The following is a 17,111-nucleotide window of genomic DNA, read 5'->3' as shown; positions in this document are numbered from 1 at the left end:
CTGTTGTCGTGTATTTTCTACATACCCTGTCAGGTATTGATGCAGCTGAAAAGACCTTTTATCCCACTAATGCCTTTTGATTTATATTCTGCACGTACCCAGGCAAATATCAAATGCACTGTCCCAATAAATTGGTCAGAGGGTGAACTTTTTGTATCTATACATACCTTATAACTTATTTATAACTATTGTTTGCGCTATATTAAACTTTACAATCTCCACTCAATTTAGAATCTGTAAAAATGCAAAAACACACAAAAATATTTTTTTAGTATAATTGTAATTTAATTCAGGCATTAAGGGGTTAAGATACCCCTCCACTAGCACAACGAATGCCACAGTGAACACTGCAACATCCACCCTGCATCCCTTGTCTCACTCATTCACTGTATGTGATTAGCTCGTAGTGGAAGCATCAGTGTCAAAGCATCATTTTAGTTGTACTGTGATTCAAGATTAGAGCGGAACATTATCCTTTAAAAATGTTTTTAAGAAGAGCTTCAAGCACTGCGCCTCTCTTGGTTATTGTAGGAGGCTCTGAAGGTGTTACAGTTCACAGAAGAGGAGATCAGGGACATGTTTAAGCTGCTGTCAGGAGTCTTACAGCTGGGAAACATCGAGTTCATGCTGGCAGGAGGAGCCCAGATCACCACCAAGCAAGGTCAGAGCAGAGCAGAGTGAAGTGAGTTGGTAAAAGTTTGGATAAAACGCAGAACTTCTAACACGTCTCTGCTTTGTCTCTCAGTGGTCAGTAATGCCAGTGAGCTGCTTGGCCTGGACGCCTTCCAGCTGTCTGAAGTCCTGACTCAGCGCTCCATAATCCTCAGAGGAGAGGAAATCTGCTCCCCGCTCACTATCGAGCAGGTTAACACACACACACACACACAGACACACACACACACACACACACACACACACACACACACACACACACACACACACACATATTAATTCTGGGCTTCTTGATTGATCACACGCCCACCCTAACACATTCCCTCTCCTTACAGGCCGTGGATTCCCGGGACTCAGTGGCTATGGCGCTGTATTCCCAGTGCTTCTCCTGGATCATCCTGAAGATCAACCAAAAGATCAAAGGGAAGGAAAACTTTAAATCCATCGGCATCCTGGACATCTTCGGCTTTGAGAACTTTGAGGTCTGAACTATCAGCTGTGTTTTTCTTGAATATTATTTAGACATAAGACAGATCTAAACAATGTGTCTGTTTGCCTCCAGGTGAATCGCTTCGAACAGTTTAACATCAACTACGCCAACGAAAAACTTCAGGAGTACTTCAACAAACACATCTTCTCCTTGGAGCAGCTGGAGTACAACAGGTACGTCACTACAGACGGTTAAACTCTGCAAACATGTCTCCAGTCTACAATCTACAGTTTCATTTAGCAGACACTTTGTCCAAAGTGACGTACAACACAAGCAAGAATTTAGTTTGACAAAAGATCACATTTAAACCTTTTGACTTAGAACAGAGCTAGGATAAGGAACGTTAGGATTAGCCTAATTTTGGTTACGCTGTAAATAAAGTGGAAAAGAAAAATCATGACTTAGAAAAAATGTTTCTACAGTTTTCACTTCCCGGAAAACTAAATCTAATGAAGCATTTTCAGACGTTATGTTTTTGCAGGTTTTCATCAGGCTTTCTTTTTTCTTCCTTTTTTGTTTTCTTCCTTTGTCTATGTTTACTTTTCTTTTTTTTCTCTTACTCCTTTGTCTTTCTTTTGATTTGTTCGTCTCTTTTTCTCTTTTACCTTTTTCTTTTTTTTATCCCTGTAAATTTCTTTATCTCATTTTTCTTCTATTTCTTTTCTTTTTCTGCTTTATTTTATTTATTCTTTCTTTTTTCTTTTTTTTTCTAGTTATGTTATACCTTAAGCAATTATTTCTCCCCTTTTTGTTTTTTCTTGTTTGCCTTAATTTTTTCTTTCTTTTTGGTTCATTTTTGTATCTCCCATTTCTTTTGTTCTCTTTTTCTTTCTTTGTGTCTTCCTTTTTTTCAGTTATTTATTCTCGTCTTTGTCACTTATTTCTTTCCTTTATTTATTCTTTCTTTTTTAGCTTCACTTAGACTTTAATTACAGTATTTTTTGTCCCTTTTTTCTTCTTTTTTCCCTTTTTCCTTTAATTTTTCTCTCTTTTTTATTTTCCTTTATTCTTTTTTCTATTTCCTCCTCTCCTTTTTTCTTTAATTCTCCCCTTTTTCTACCTTGCTTCCACCTTTTCTTACTGTTTTCTTTTTTCTATATATTTTTTCCTTTTGTTTTCCCTTCTGTCATTTATTCTTTTCTTTTCACTCATCTTTCCTGCATTTTCTTTTCATTTCGCAGCGCTCTGGTGTTTTGTTGAGTGAAAGCACTTAGCTGACTGTGTTCAAAGGTTAAGTGGAAAGCTTTTATAAATGAAGTTGTGAGCTTGTTTTTTCGGGATTGAACTTTGAAACACTTAAGAGGAATGAAGAATCATTCTCAAACCAAATAAGCCAAATAAGTCTTATGACTGTTTACTTATCTTAATGTTTATTGTCTGGCTCTTTTCTCCACAGGGAGGGTGTCCAGTGGGACGCCATCGACTGGATGGACAATGCAGAGTGTCTGGACCTCATAGAGAAGGTCAGGAAGAAGTTTGTTGAGGGATGAAATAATGTCAATGCAGCTTTTTTAAGAAAATCTTATGCCTTAATGTATTCAGTATTTCTGGCTTGGACTTTAGAAACAAACATATTTATTCTGCAAAAGTTCCTGTTAGACTTTCTGTCAGCCGGGCGTCGGGGTGCAGTGAGTTGAATAAGATCTCAGTCTCTCAGTTGGTTAAAAGCTGCGCTGGGTGCCGGCCTCAGACTCTCTCTGGAAACTGATCTAATAACATTGAACTGATGTCTGGAAAAGTGCTGCTGATTTCATAAAGCTGATGCAATAACATGAGTTTTTTTTTTATCTCTGTCATTTAGAAACTGGGCTTGTTGGCGCTGGTGAATGAAGAGAGTCGTTTTCCCAAAGGAACAGACTTCACTTTGCTGGAGAAGCTGCACAGCAGACACTCGGTGAGTTATTCTTATCTGTGAGTTAAAAAAAAAAAACAGACGATGCTACTTTAAGACGTCACAGCATGTCTGACTGTTGTTTCCTGCAGACAAACCCATACTATGTGAAGCCCAGACTGGCTGACCATCAGTTTGGTATCAAACATTATGCCGGCGAGGTAACAGAGCCAACTTACAACACACTGATTTATGCTGCTGTGTGAAGTCTGGGAGATGTTTGTTAACTGTGTTTGTCTCCATCAGGTCCTGTACGACGTTAAAGGTATTCTAGAGAAGAACCGAGACACTTTCAGAGATGACATCCTGAACATGCTCAAAGACAGCCGGTACGTGCAGATACTAATCAACAGTTTGTTGGGGGTTGACTTCACTAACTCAAAGAAAATAAATCCAAAACTTTCTAAAAACTGAAACTGAAGGTTTTAGAGACATTTCATTCTATAAATCACAATAACCAGTGTTAGATTTTCATCGTTTGATCCTGTGTGGGTCTGTGTCCTCTCAGGCTGGACTTCATCTACGACTTGTTCGAGAAGGTCGGCAGCAGAAACAACGAGGAGAAGATGGGAACAGCGAGACGCAAACCAACCGTGAGCTCTCAGTTCAGGGTGAGTGAGTGATTTAAGCAGTTTGCCTCGTTCACTTTGCTCTGATAAAGTACGCTACGTACCGTGTCTGACTGGAAAAGGGACAGAGCTCTAACACACCCACAAATTTGCAAATTGCTCTGATTCCCAGACTAATCCCACAACACAAACAAATCATAAGACAAGGTCCTGAGGTCAGCAGCACAGAGAGCTGAGAGTTCAGTTTTCAAGAGTCTTATGTTGGTTGGGTTACGAAACTAAGATGAATAGATGAATACCTTTGACTTCTTTATAAAAACAAAAGCAATGAAAAGTGCATGTCAATGTTTTTCTGGTGAAGAGGATTAGGGACACAGAAAAAAGTCCATGTAAGACTCAAAAAACAACAATATTAAGACATTTAGTTTTATAATCTAAATTAGGGTTGCAATATTCATGGGAATTTACATGTTTTTAATTTTTGTAAATTAATGGGAACTAGAAAAGCACTCAGAGAGAACAGACCTCCACCAAACATATTGTGATTGTCACAAACACTTTAGTCCTACTTTAATGTTATACTCCCTTTCAGCAGACTGTCTGCTACAGTTTGGTGTTAGTTGCAGGTTTGTACAATAATTTGTTACCTGACAGTTTTGAAAACGATGATGACCCAGTACATGTTTTATATTCCAGATCTTAGTATCCAAAATATTGCCAGGATCTGGGTCGTACTTTTACATCTGTCAGAAATTATGGTGACCTTGTCTTGTATTGATTTGCAAAGCAATCCGACCATTTATGGTGGAGTTATTTACACATATGGTGAAAACGGCTCTATATCACAATGATGAAGAGCCCCTTAAGAAAGACCAGAATTGAGACGGTGATCCAGATCACCTCCAAAATTTAATCACTACTTCCTTTTCTCATTTTGAACATTTCCTGAAAAATTCATCAAGATCTGTTTGTTAGTTTTTGAGTTATGTTGTTAACAAACAAACAAACTCTCCCAAGAACATAATCTCCTTGGTGGAGGTAGTTAACAGTACTTTGGGGAATTTGTATTAACTACATTTACCTGGTCATGAATATTTATAAACATTGTACATTTTGGTTTATTTTAAGCAGAAATCTTTGAATGACTTCATACAGGGCTGTACACTAACTTTTCCACTGGTAACTACAAGTGAAAAAGTTAGTGTACAGCCAAGTATACAAGTATACTACTTGAAAGGCAAAATTTGGACTTGCTTGGAATTAAAAACAGAAGTAACAAAAGAGTCCTAATTCTTTTGTTTGTTTCACTAAAGATTGTAGATTGTAGGTACATTTTCTCATTGTTAAGTATCATAAAGATCAAAAACTGACCTCTTCTCAAGTGCCTGTCTTAGTGATTATCAAATGGAACGATGGTGAAAGAAGTTAAAATGAGAGTTAAATAACAGCTAGACACTCATACTGACGTTCTCACCTTCCATCTCTGCCTCTCCTCAGGACTCCCTGCACGCTCTCATGGCCACTCTGAGCGTCTCAAACCCTTTCTTTATCCGCTGCATCAAACCCAACATGGATAAGGTCAGACTCTCCCTAAGTCTCACACCTTGATCATCTCTCAAATTAATTCAATCTCCCTCACAGCTTCAGTAGCATTTTCCTGATGATGTATGAGCCAAAACCTCTTGTCTGACTTTTAGAATCCAAACAAGTTTGACCCAGAGGTGGTCCTGAACCAGTTGAGGTATTCTGGGATGCTGGAGACTGTGAAGATCAGACGGGCCGGCTTCCCTGTCCGCAGGACGTTCAAAGACTTCTTCACTCGGTGAATACCTCTCAGTCTGTTTTTTAACTTGACTCTCTGATGTTTCTTTCTTTGAAGCATCACGTTTTGTTGTCTCTAACTCACCATCCTCTGCCTGCCAGATATAAGATCATCTCAAAAGACAAAGACGCAGCAACGGGAGACGATAAGAAGAAAAGTACAGATCTTTTGTTTAGATATGACAAGACGAAAAAGGAGTGGCAGCTGGGAAAGACGAAGGTAAGTTTTGATCTCTAGAAAACTTTCAGAGCAGGTATTTATTCGTTTTGGACCCAGTGAGGAGCAAACAGATTTCTAAAGGATGATTTCAGTGTATTCAAAGTATGGCTTCTCTTTTTGTTCTGTAGGTTTTTATGAAGGAGTCTCTGGAGCAGCGTTTGGAGAAAGACAGGGACGAAATTCGACGCAAAGCAGCCATGATCATTCGAGCCCATTTGCTCACTTTCTCTGCAAAGTAAGCTCATAAGGCATTCATATACTGTGCTTCTGTTAATGGAAAAAAAAGGGTATGTGTGCTCATTTTTGATAACGTCAATTCTTGTTTGTCTGTTTTACTCACAGGAAGTACTTCAAGCGTGCCCGTGCGGGAGTCATCACTCTCCAGAAACACTTGAGGAGGCACATCCAGCGCAAGAAGTTTGTAAAGCAACGTAAGGCAACACTGGTGCTGCAGAGATGCAGGCGAGGTCAGGTGGCACGTGCTCGTGTCCGCAAGCTTAGAGAGGAGAAGAAGAAGAGGGAGGAGGAGCAGAGGAAAAAGGAGGAGGCTGAGAAGAAGGCGCTTGGCGAGGGGGAGCAGCAGGAGGTGGATGGAAAGGCATCAAAAGATGAAAAGGCTGGTGCCTCGGTGTGTTTTTTAAAAAAACAAAATAAAGAAAGAAGTTTTTAATTTGTTTGATGCTATAATGTCTGCTCTCTCCTTTTCTCCTCCAGGATGACACTAAGCAAATGGAGGAGATCCTGCAACTGGAGCGAGAGATTGAGCGCCTACAGAAGAAGAGGGAGGATGAGGTGTCCCAGCTGTGCGAGTCCTCCAAACAGGAGCTGCAGCTGCGGCGCGACGCTGAGCTAAAGCGAATGAAGAAGGAAGCATCGCGTAAAGCCACACAGCTCATTGACCTCCTGGATTTCGGAGGAGTGGACCCGGCGCTGGCTGCTGTTGCTGCCAAACCTGCTGCGGAGGCCAAACCTCAGAAAGCTGCAGGCGCCAGCCGAGGAGCATCCAAAGACGAGGAGGTGGATGAAGGTTTTCACGCTGAGGATGAGTGCATCCCCCTCCCTGATTTCCCTCCTCCAGCTGAGACGGACGCCCCTCTGGATCAAGAGATATTTGCCCACCTTCCTCCTCCACCGCCTGCTTTTGCAGAAGGAACAGTCCCTCCTGCACCGCCTCCTCCACCTCCTCTGCCTGCAGATGGCATCCCCAGTGCTGGAATTCCTCCACCTCCTCCTCTTCCTCCCCCTGGAGATGGTTCACCTGCCCCTCCTCCTCCTCCTCCTCCTCCAGCACTCCCAGGAGAAGAAGAGAAGAAAGAGGGAGCTAAGCCCGAGCCCGAGAGGAAAGTGAGCATGGTGGACAGCCTGGTGGACGGGGACGAGCCGATCTACAGCATGCCTGCTGACACAGAGTCCGACTACGACCAGGAGGAGGAAGACGGGTCTGTGACCGCCGGAGACGACAGCTCCGTGTCTGGAAGCAACAGAGGAAGCGCGGCGGTGGCTGATGAGGAGCACCCGAGGAAGTCGACCTGCACCAACGCCAGCATTGAGTCCTACAGAGGCAGCTCTGACTCTGTGAGGACACACACTTACACGCATCCTTTCACGCGTGCACGCAGATATGTATGAGCAGCTACACACTGACGAGTGTATTTTTAAAATTTAAAAAGTGACTCATCCTTCAGTTGTTGTGTACGTATCTCATCATGAAGGATTAACTTGTTTTTTGTGATGTTGCAGTACGCTGACAGCGATGACGAGCATGACGGTATGATGGACACTGATGAGGAGGTCACTAACGGCAGGGTGACGTTGCTCAATGGAAACGGGCCGCCATATTTCCACGGTTACCTCTACATGAAGGGTCGGTGATGAACATAAATGATCAACTTTAAAGATGGTTTTCTGAATTTCTGAACCATCTCTGCTTTTCTTAGTTGTACCTGTCAGTGATTTGATTCTCTGCTCCCTCAGCTGGTCTGATGATTCCCTGGAGGAGGCGTTGGTGTGTGTTGAAGGATGAAACCTTCATGTGGTTCCGGTCCAAACAGGAGTCTCTGAAGTCCGGCTGGCTCTACAAGAAAGGAGGAGGCCTGTCCACTCTCTCCCGGAGGTTGTTGTAGTTTTTACTGAGCGCAGCCTGCATGCTACACAAAATAAATAAATGATCTGGAAAAACAATCTAAAAATTGCTAAAAAGAATGAGGTCGTACAGAAATTCAGTCTTCATTCAACTGAAATACTTTCTACAGATCTCTTTTGAAACTGTGATGTATTTATAAACAGAAGAGGAATCTGTTTGGATGTTAATGTTAATCTCTGTTAATCTCTAACCCTGACCTTAACTTCTGCAGGGTCGAATGACCTCGAATCAAGGTGGTGCTCTTTAAACTTCAAAAGATCTTACTCTTTGTATATGGAAACTCTTGACAGACAATTTTAGGCACCACTGAAACTCAGAGGTCCGAAAGTTTTTTGTGTGGAGCAAGATGCCAAAAAAAGTTCAGTGATATTGATTTAATTTCCAGAAAAAAGTTTTAAAGCTGTCAGCACAGCCAGTGACCAAAAGGCATTATGCATAGATAGATAGATAGATAGATAGATAGATAGATAGATAGATAGATAGATAGATGATAGATAGATAGATAGATAGATAGATAGATAGATAGATAGATAGATAGATAGATAGATAGATAGATAGATAGATAGATAGATAGATGGTGTTAGTCTGCGTCTGCCTTTGTTTCATTGTGTCTCTTTCTGCCTCAGAAATTGGAAGATGCGCTGGTTTGTCCTGAGAGACAGCAAGCTGATGTACTACGACAACGACAGCGAGGAGAAGCTGAAGGGAACCATCGACATCCGAGCCGCCAAGTAAGAGTCCTGGAAAATGCCTCAATGCAGTACTCTTACACCAATACGAGAGTTGAGATCTGTGTTTTTCTGAAAGCTTACATTATGTGGTTCAGTTGGTCTCATGTAGCGCTTGTTAGCCTAGCTTTCTTGTAGCTTGCGTTCCTTTTTTTGTTATTCTCGCATAGACTGTGTAAAACATAGATGTAGTCTCTCTGACGTCACCCGTCTGTTCCTGAAACGGAAAATGAAGCAGATCGGCTATCGCAGCCATATTGGTAGTGGTAAGGGCTTCACGTGTAGCCATAGGGCCCCTGTCGGTCACGTGACCCTGAGTTGTGCCTCTGATTGGTCAAGCTTGTGATCTTCATATCCTCGAAGCAGCTGAGTTTGAAAAAGATTCACCCCCGTACAGTGTGTGCTAATAGTAAAATTAGCGACTCAGACAGGAGACGTCTTTTGAACCAGGCTGTAAATAGGTTAGTAGTTTTGCTTTGAAAACGTCTTTTTTGGCTTGGTGTGTATGTGACTTCCTGTACTTCCAGAGCCAGCCTCAAGTGGACACTTGAGAAACAGCAGGTTTTAGCAGGTCCACATTGTCTCATATTCTTAGACTGGAGGTTGTAGCTTTGTTATTCTGCATCTCTCACACCTGTCTACACCTGTGTTTATCCCCACAGGGAGATTGTCGATAACCACGAGAAGGAGAACGCTCTGAACATCGTGACAGATGAGAGGACGTATCAGGTGTTTGCTGAGTCACCAGAAGATGCAAGGTGTGTTGGATTAAACTGTAACATGACGTTATGGGAATAGAAGTGGAGTCACAGTCTCTAACTTGTGTCTGTGTTTTTGTGCAGTGGGTGGTTTAATGTGCTCAGCAAGGTGCGTGTGTGCACACCTGAGCAGCTGCTGGAGATGTCTCATGAACAGGCCAACCCAAAGAACGCTGTGGTCAGTAAATCACTTTGTAATCACTGACATGTCTCGTTAGAAGCAACAGAGCACCAGGATTTCATTTTGAATTATTCTCTTTGATTCATCAGGGAACTCTGGATGTGGGCCTGATCGACTCCGTTTGTGCTTCAGACAACCCTGACAGGTAAGTATGACAAGCCATCCAGGCCTTAAATACTCTGATTTATCTCAAAGCTTGTTACAGAAGAAAAAAAGAAGTACGCAGAGTTTTTTTTGTTCATTTGTTTTGTTTGTTTGGGGGTTTATTTTGATTTGTTAATCTGTCAAAAAGGGTTAAAATCATGACTTTTGCCTGTACAATGCTGACTTCAATCTCTAAGTGTTGAGAAAAGACATCTCAAATTTGACTTAAAGTTTAGTGTCCTGACCTGAAAGCTTGAATTTTTTAAAGAAGAAGTCCAAATTTTCTACACTTTCTTATTTCGGGGTCTAAGAGCCTGAAGGAATATACTTTTAGTAGCCCTCATCCTTTTTTGTAAGTTAAAAACAAAAAAATTACGAAATAGATTACAGATGAGAAGAGTTGGTGTTAGCATTAGTTCCTCTGAATGACTTAAAAGCTCTTAAAACAAATCACACTTTCATTTCTGAAATTCTTTCAGTGTGCATGAAGAAAAACATTTTTTTTTATTAGTATATGCAAGAAACGTGGTGGGGTTGCATGTCTAGAGGAAAATGCACTAAATTTACTTGCTAAAGTTTGAACATGATTGACAGCAGATCTATTTTATCTCGGGTTTTCTAAAACTTTAAAACTAAATAATCTCTTGTTTTTGAGACTTGTATTTCTAGTGATTTCTTTATTGATGAATGTATGACCTTTGAACCTTTCAGACCAAACTCCTTCGTGATCATCACGGCAAACCGTGTGATCCACTGTAACAGTGACACACCAGAGGAGATGCATCACTGGATCAGTCTGCTGCAGAAACCCAAAGGAGACGCTAGGATAGACGGACAGGAGTTCCTCGTCAGAGGTTGGGATGGATTTTCTGCTCATGCATTTGAATTAGATACTCTAAAGAGGGATTATTTTTTTATCAACAACCCTGGATGCGTGCGCAACTTGGGTGCAGAAGCACTGTGGTGTCTAATGGTTTGTCAACTGATGTGGAGGAGTTAACCACCAAAAGACGTATTTAAACTAAATCACTTTTACGGATGGTAAACGGCTCCCATGTTTGTGAAATAGCAGTGAGTGGACAGAAGAGATCAGAAAGTGGACCGATATTTGGTGGATGTTTTTAGTGGAGAAATTTAAACACACAGCTGTCACTCGACGCGATGCTCATGACTGTATTATCTGTGTACACTTACCACACTGTGACATACCAGGATGTAAACGTGTGTCAATAAATCAGAAACCCTCCCTGACCAAAAAAAGGGCACAGACTGCTGAGTCTTAGACCTGATTCATAATAAAAGAACCAGAAAACTAAATCCAGAGTTAATTATTCACTCGCAGACGTCGCTGGTGTTTCAGTGTAAAGTGCGACCCTGTTAACTGGTGACTCTTGGCCGTTAATCACCGATACTGTAGGCTGAGAGTCACCAGTTAGCATGGTTGCTACAATCACCAAAACATTGGTTGTTCTGTGACGGCTAAATCTTGATAGACGTTGCCTCTGTTGTAAAGTATTGTTTCTAAAAGCTACCACAGAAAAACCGTACATGTTTATGCTGATAACAAATTGAATTTAGTGTTTAAATAAAGCGTACTCGTCTGAAAGAATGGAGCTAAATCCTGCTTCTGCAGTAAAGATGTGTGCACATCTTTATGACGTAGACTGATAATCCCTCTGTAGGATTTTACTTTAAAGGATATTACTTGTGTCATTTTTTTGTAAACCTTTTTCCTGTCTTTCTGCCTCGTCATCCTCCAGGCTGGCTCCACAAGGAGATGAAAACGAACACCAAGAGCACCTCCCTGAAACTGAAGAAGCGCTGGTTTGTTTTGACCCACAACTCTCTGGATTACTACAAGAGCTCAGAGAAAAACTCCTCCAAGATGGGAACTCTGGTGCTGAACTCGCTCTGCTCCGTCATTCAGCCGGATGAGCGGGTGCACCGAGAGACGGGTGAGGAGACAAAGGAAATTTAATGAAGGATTAGACGTTACAGGATAGGGACTAGATGCCAAGAGAAGAGCTTCTGTGTGATATATGTGTTTTCGTAATGTCATTTTTTTGTTTCATTCATCATTTTCACAGGTTACTGGAACATCATCGTGTATGGTAGGAAGCACAATTACCGGCTCTACACCAAGATGCTGAACGAGGCGATGAGGTGGACTGCTGCCATTCAGGGAGTCGTAGACAGCAAGACTCCCATCGAGACTCCAACTCTGCAGCTCATCAGAGACATCAAGGTTAGACACACAAAAGACAAATCTTTATCTTTAAATTCAAAAGCTCAGTTCTTCATCTATAAACTCTTTGTGTCCCCTTTAGGAGAACAGCGTGAACCAAGAAATCGTGGAGCAGATGTACAGGAGGAACCCTATCCTCAGGTACACCCAGCATCCGCTGCACTCCCCTCTGCTGCCCCTGCCCTACGGAGAGGTCACCAGCTGTGAGTAGATCCCAGTCACACAGACACTGAAAGAAAAGACATCCTGACATCCACACTTGCAGACTTAGATTTAGGAAATATATATTGGGGCTGCATGACTGAGTGTACGAGATCCCACAGAGGCCAAAGCATCAAACTATTATTGTAGCAAAACTATTTGTAACAGTTTAAGATATGTAAAAAATTCACAAATGCATTTAAAGACTGTGAACAGAAGTCCACAATATATGTTAAGACCACTTTGCGAATGCATACAGTGCTCTTGTTACAAGACCTAAAAAAATACACAAGCAAATCATTGCTTACAACTGTGAGCCTCTCGATATGCCGTCTGTGTGAGCCTTACATGTGTTTTTAAACAAACAAAAAACTTGTATAAGGTTTTAATGACCAGAATTCAGACTCACAGGCGTGGTCTGCCAGGCCACGTTTAGAATAACAAACTTGGAAAGTGTTAATTTTGGCAACTGTTTTAGTTTTGGTCTTCGTATTAAAATGAAAATACCTGTTAGTTTTAGTCTCATTTAGTCTTTTTTGACCTTTATAGTTTTTGGCTAGTTTTAATCAAACATTTAATCTTTACTTTTAGTCACAAATGTTTTCTCTTAAATTCACTCACCTCCCAACATTTAGTTGCTGTGTTGTCCCTTCTAAACTGCTAGAGTAAGATAGGGTCATTACATACATTAAAGTGGTGTTACAGAAGAACAATCCTTATTAAGTTAAAAAAGAAAACCATTTCTGTGGCCGCTGTGGCTTTCTTTTTAACATCTGGCTATGGACAAAATGTGGTGACTGTATTGAACTTTTACTACCGTCCTTGAATGCACCATTAGTGACTTGCTTCCATTGGTTTCCTGTTATGGAATGCATTGCTTGTATTTTGACCATAGACTATATTATCTGAAGAGTTTGACAAGTTGGACACACTGTATAAAAGATATTATGGATTTTACACGTCTGACATGTTCTGAGTGATCTTGCAAAAATCCTCCTTCTAGATATTTGTCTCTAACAAAGAAAAATCTGTTTCAATCCAGTCACCATTTAGTACCAAAACAAACACAAATCTTGCTAAAAGCCATTTACGACAGTGTGCGAAGACTCTGGGCCAGAAGGTGGCAAGGCAGTCCAAATAAAACAGATCCTTCTCATAGCATCTTTCAGTTTGACAGTTTTCATCATCTGTGAATTTTTTTTAATATCTTCATTCACCTGTGCCACAAAAAAAAACCTTGCTAACAAATATTTGTTGTCATAGTTTTCATTCATGGAATTATCATTGCCTGGTTAGATATAGTAACAGATTGACGGTTTTCACTGATATGATGAATAAACACTTCTTTGTATTCCTCTGAATCTCATGTTAGTGTAAGACCAACTGTGTCATAGCTATCCTCCCTCAGTGTTTTTGTACTAAACATCACCCTGCCCTTCTTTGTGTGTTTTTATCTTTGTCTGTTTTCAGTACATCGGCACCAGGGCTATGCAAGCCTGCAGGATGAGGCAGTGCGAGTTTTCAACTCACTGCAGGAGATGGAGACTTTGGCAGACACAGTCCCCATCATTCAAGGGATCCTCCAGACCTGCCAGGACCTGCGCCCTCTCAGGGATGAGGTACCACTGGTTACAAATTTTAATACTGGGATTTGTCCTTGTTATAGTTGAGTTGAAAGAAAAAACAATAATATTCCCACCACAAATTTATTGTTTGCAAAAATGCATCACTGGTGATAGAAAGTGTTTTCAGTATCCCTTAAATTTCTTGGTTTTTACACTTTCCACCATTAAGAACAAATAATTCTGTTTCCTGCTGTAGAATAGTGAATAAAATTATCAACAAATTCTCTTCTTGTTTGTGTTTCTCAGGTTTACTGTCAGGTGATCAAGCAGACCAATCATGTGCCTCAACCTAACAGCCCGGCCAATCGAGCACACTGGCATCTGCTCACCTGCATGAGCTGCACTTTCCTGCCCAGTCGGGCCATTCTCAGATACCTCCGCTTCCACCTCAAGAGGTGTGTGTGTGTGTATGTGTGTCTATCTTTTTTGGGGTCATGTATCATGTTTCTTTGATGTATAATTAACAACATTTCACGTGCCTCAATTCAGGATACGCGAGCGCTTCCCCGGCACAGAAATCGAGCGTTACGCCAGTTTCATCGGAGAATCCCTGAAGAAGACCAAGAGTCGTGAGTTTGTTCCCTCTCAGGAGGAGATCGCCGCCCTGCTGGTGAGACAAGAGATGAGCACCACTGTCTACTGCCATGGAGGAGGCTCCTGCAAGATCTCCATCAATTCACACACCACAGCTGGAGAGGTGAACATCAAAACACAACCAAAAAATTACAACACAGGACTCTTAACTCTTAGCATCAGATGAGCAGACGTTAAGACTTAAAGCTGAGCTGTGATTGGTTGATCACTTTTTTACATGTTGCTGCTGCAGGTGGTGGAGAAGCTGATCAGAGGTTTGGCCATGGAGGAGAGCAAGAACCTATTTTCTCTGTTTGAGCACAACGCTTTCACAGATCGAGCCTTGGAGAGCAGAGTGATTGTGGCCGATGTTCTGGCCAAGTTTGAAAGGTATCACTTTCTCTGAATTGTCTCTAAAGACTCTACAAAACGCTACTCTGCAACTGTTCTGATCCTTATGCTCTGTTTTTCTTCTAGACTGGCAGGCAGTGAAGAAGAGGATGAAGAAGGAGAATGGAAACTCTACTTCAAGCTCTACTGTTTCTTGGATGTGGAGAGCATGCCAAAAGAAGGAGTGGAGTTTGCATTCATGTTTGAGCAGGTGAGCTCTGCAGGTGTTAGAGAAGCTCATAGGCATCATCCTGTTGAAATAAGACACATTTTGTTTCCTGATTCCAGAAATTAAATTTACATTCCTTCATTACCTAGATTTTAGGAATATAGATTATTTTAATGTTTATATCATAGTTTCCAGTTTCAAGTTCCTCTTCCCTTCTGGTTTCCTCAGGCCCATGAGTCTCTGATCAGCGGTCACTTCCCAGCTTCAGAGGAAACTCTACAGCACCTGGCCGCTCTACGCCTCCAGTACCTACACGGTGACGGAGCAGGCCGGGCTGGGTGGAGCCTGGGTAGCGTGTATCCAATCGGCCGCCTCCGCAACCGCATCCTCCACTCCACCAAACCTGGGGTGGGGACAGCAGGTGGAGCAGGAGGAGGTGGAGCAAGTGGAGCAGGGGAAGGAAAGGGCACAGTTGGAGGACAGGGAGGCATCCCAGTGGGGGTGGAGAAGAGGAAGACCCCGAGCTTCCTGGATGGCACCCTGAGGAGGAGCTTCAAGACTGGATCTCTGAAGAAGCAGAAGGTTTGGGGGCTCTTAGTTTATAAATCCCAAATATTATACATTTTAAAATTACACCATTAGGACATTGTTAAGTTAAGATAAGAGGTTTTGTTTGACTGTTTTAAAAAAGCAGACTAATGCTCAGTCAGTCAGTTCAGCTGACTCTGATAATTGCTGTTGTAACATCACAATTTCCCAGTTTGGGATCAATTAAGTTATTCTATTCTATTCTATTCTATTCTATTCTATTCTATTCTATTCTATTATTTTATATTATATTATATTATACTATATTATACTATATTTTATTCTCATATAAGAAAACATTGGAAACAAAAAGCTGCTTGGAAATAGTCATCATTAACTTTAATTGCTACACATGTATTTTAAAATGTATGGGAAAGTTGTAAACACAAAAAACGTAAGTTAAAAGAATTAAGCAAACAAATATGGCACGTTAAAGTCTTCATGTGCTAAAATACTGATGCACCAACAAGAGTTTAAATATATTTTTGGATTTAGCTATATGTAATGAGTTAAAAATGATCAGTTGAAATACTTACTCTTTTGAAACTTAGTCTGTGAATTGCTCCTTTAATTTGCCATCATAAATTTCTGTCCATTCTAATTGCACTCTCATTCCTGATCATTTTCTCAGCTGCAGTTTCAGATCATTGCCATCAGGGGGCAGTCTATGTCTGCTGTGTCAGATCTCTGAATTTGGCTGAATTCTCCGAAACCTTTGTTGACTTTTCTACTAATAGTATCACCATCTGATTGGCCTGTCTGTGTTGTTACAGGTGGAGGAGGAGCAGATGCTGGAGATGTGGGTAAAGGAGGAGACATCGGCCACACGGACCAGCGTTCTGGAGAAGTGGACCAGACTGCAGGGCATGCCTCAGCACCAGGCCATGCTGAAATACATGAGCATCATCAAAGAGTGGCCGGGATACGGATCCACTCTGTTTGACGTGGAGGTAAGAAAAGGATTGGTGCATCAAAACAAAACACAAGCTTCTTCATGTGAAGCCTCTGCTTTGTTCTCTGGTTTATTTTCGTCTCCTCTGTCTCTGCAGTGTAAAGAAGGAGGTTTCCCTCACGATCTGTGGCTGAGTGTGAGCGCAGACAATTTGTCGGTGTACAAACGAGGTGAACCGAAGCCTTTGGAAACCTTCCAGTACGAACACATCACTTTCTTTGGGGCATCACAGCCGTGCACCTACAAGATCATCGTGGATGAGAGGGAGATGTACTTTGAGACACCACTGGTGAGGGCTCCTGATTCGTTATTTACCTTTCATCCTATAGTGACTTCATTTGGCCTGAAAAAACTATCCTTTGAGCCATGAAGTGCTTCACAGCCAGAAACAGCTGATACCTCCTCCTCATCTTGGTTCCAGTGTAAATAAAAACATTTCACCAAGTCACATTTTTCTTTTTACCATATCCAAAAGTAAACAAACAGCAACAATTACTCCTTTAACATGAGTCCGACGCATGTAAAACATAGGGACAACTGACTTTTCCGGTCAACATTGGCTTACTGACACAAAAACAAGAAAGAACCAGAAAAGCACTCAGAGAGCGCAGACCTCCACCCAGCATATTGTGATTGTCACCAACACTTTAGTCCTACTTTAATGTTATACTCCCTTTCAGCAGACTGTCTGCTACAATTTGGTGTTAGTTGCAGGTTTGTACCATAATTTTTTACCTGACAGTGTTGAAAA

General features: G+C 41.4%; 1 protein-coding gene across 1 annotated transcript in view; it reads left to right on the top strand.

Annotated features, from left to right (window-relative positions):
* The window catches only part of myo10l1 (myosin X, like 1), a 56,457-nt gene that overhangs the window by 35,061 nt on the left and 4,285 nt on the right, over nt 1-17,111 (top strand). Inside the window, exons 10-42 of the mRNA XM_074691577.1 lie at nt 532-661; nt 746-864; nt 1,008-1,154; nt 1,235-1,335; nt 2,559-2,625; nt 2,964-3,056; nt 3,146-3,214; nt 3,300-3,382; nt 3,562-3,664; nt 5,120-5,200; nt 5,320-5,444; nt 5,546-5,663; nt 5,792-5,898; nt 6,006-6,291; nt 6,378-7,238; nt 7,404-7,527; nt 7,638-7,776; nt 8,433-8,537; nt 9,197-9,292; nt 9,377-9,470; nt 9,563-9,618; nt 10,329-10,471; nt 11,378-11,572; nt 11,705-11,862; nt 11,945-12,065; nt 13,534-13,682; nt 13,935-14,083; nt 14,178-14,385; nt 14,515-14,651; nt 14,739-14,862; nt 15,049-15,402; nt 16,182-16,358; nt 16,458-16,649. Coding sequence (XP_074547678.1) covers nt 532-661; nt 746-864; nt 1,008-1,154; nt 1,235-1,335; nt 2,559-2,625; nt 2,964-3,056; nt 3,146-3,214; nt 3,300-3,382; nt 3,562-3,664; nt 5,120-5,200; nt 5,320-5,444; nt 5,546-5,663; nt 5,792-5,898; nt 6,006-6,291; nt 6,378-7,238; nt 7,404-7,527; nt 7,638-7,776; nt 8,433-8,537; nt 9,197-9,292; nt 9,377-9,470; nt 9,563-9,618; nt 10,329-10,471; nt 11,378-11,572; nt 11,705-11,862; nt 11,945-12,065; nt 13,534-13,682; nt 13,935-14,083; nt 14,178-14,385; nt 14,515-14,651; nt 14,739-14,862; nt 15,049-15,402; nt 16,182-16,358; nt 16,458-16,649 — 5,211 coding nt within the window. The remainder of the gene's footprint in view (nt 1-531; nt 662-745; nt 865-1,007; nt 1,155-1,234; nt 1,336-2,558; nt 2,626-2,963; nt 3,057-3,145; nt 3,215-3,299; nt 3,383-3,561; nt 3,665-5,119; nt 5,201-5,319; nt 5,445-5,545; nt 5,664-5,791; nt 5,899-6,005; nt 6,292-6,377; nt 7,239-7,403; nt 7,528-7,637; nt 7,777-8,432; nt 8,538-9,196; nt 9,293-9,376; nt 9,471-9,562; nt 9,619-10,328; nt 10,472-11,377; nt 11,573-11,704; nt 11,863-11,944; nt 12,066-13,533; nt 13,683-13,934; nt 14,084-14,177; nt 14,386-14,514; nt 14,652-14,738; nt 14,863-15,048; nt 15,403-16,181; nt 16,359-16,457; nt 16,650-17,111) is intronic.

Source organism: Halichoeres trimaculatus, unplaced genomic scaffold, assembly GCF_033239565.1.
Source record: "Halichoeres trimaculatus isolate MK-OKI-2021-1 unplaced genomic scaffold, fHalTri1.1 fHalTri1_scaffold_17, whole genome shotgun sequence".
Lineage (NCBI taxonomy): Eukaryota > Metazoa > Chordata > Actinopteri > Labriformes > Labridae > Halichoeres > Halichoeres trimaculatus.
The sequence above is the reverse complement of the archived record's forward strand: the minus strand, read 5'-3'. Positions and strand labels throughout refer to the sequence as shown.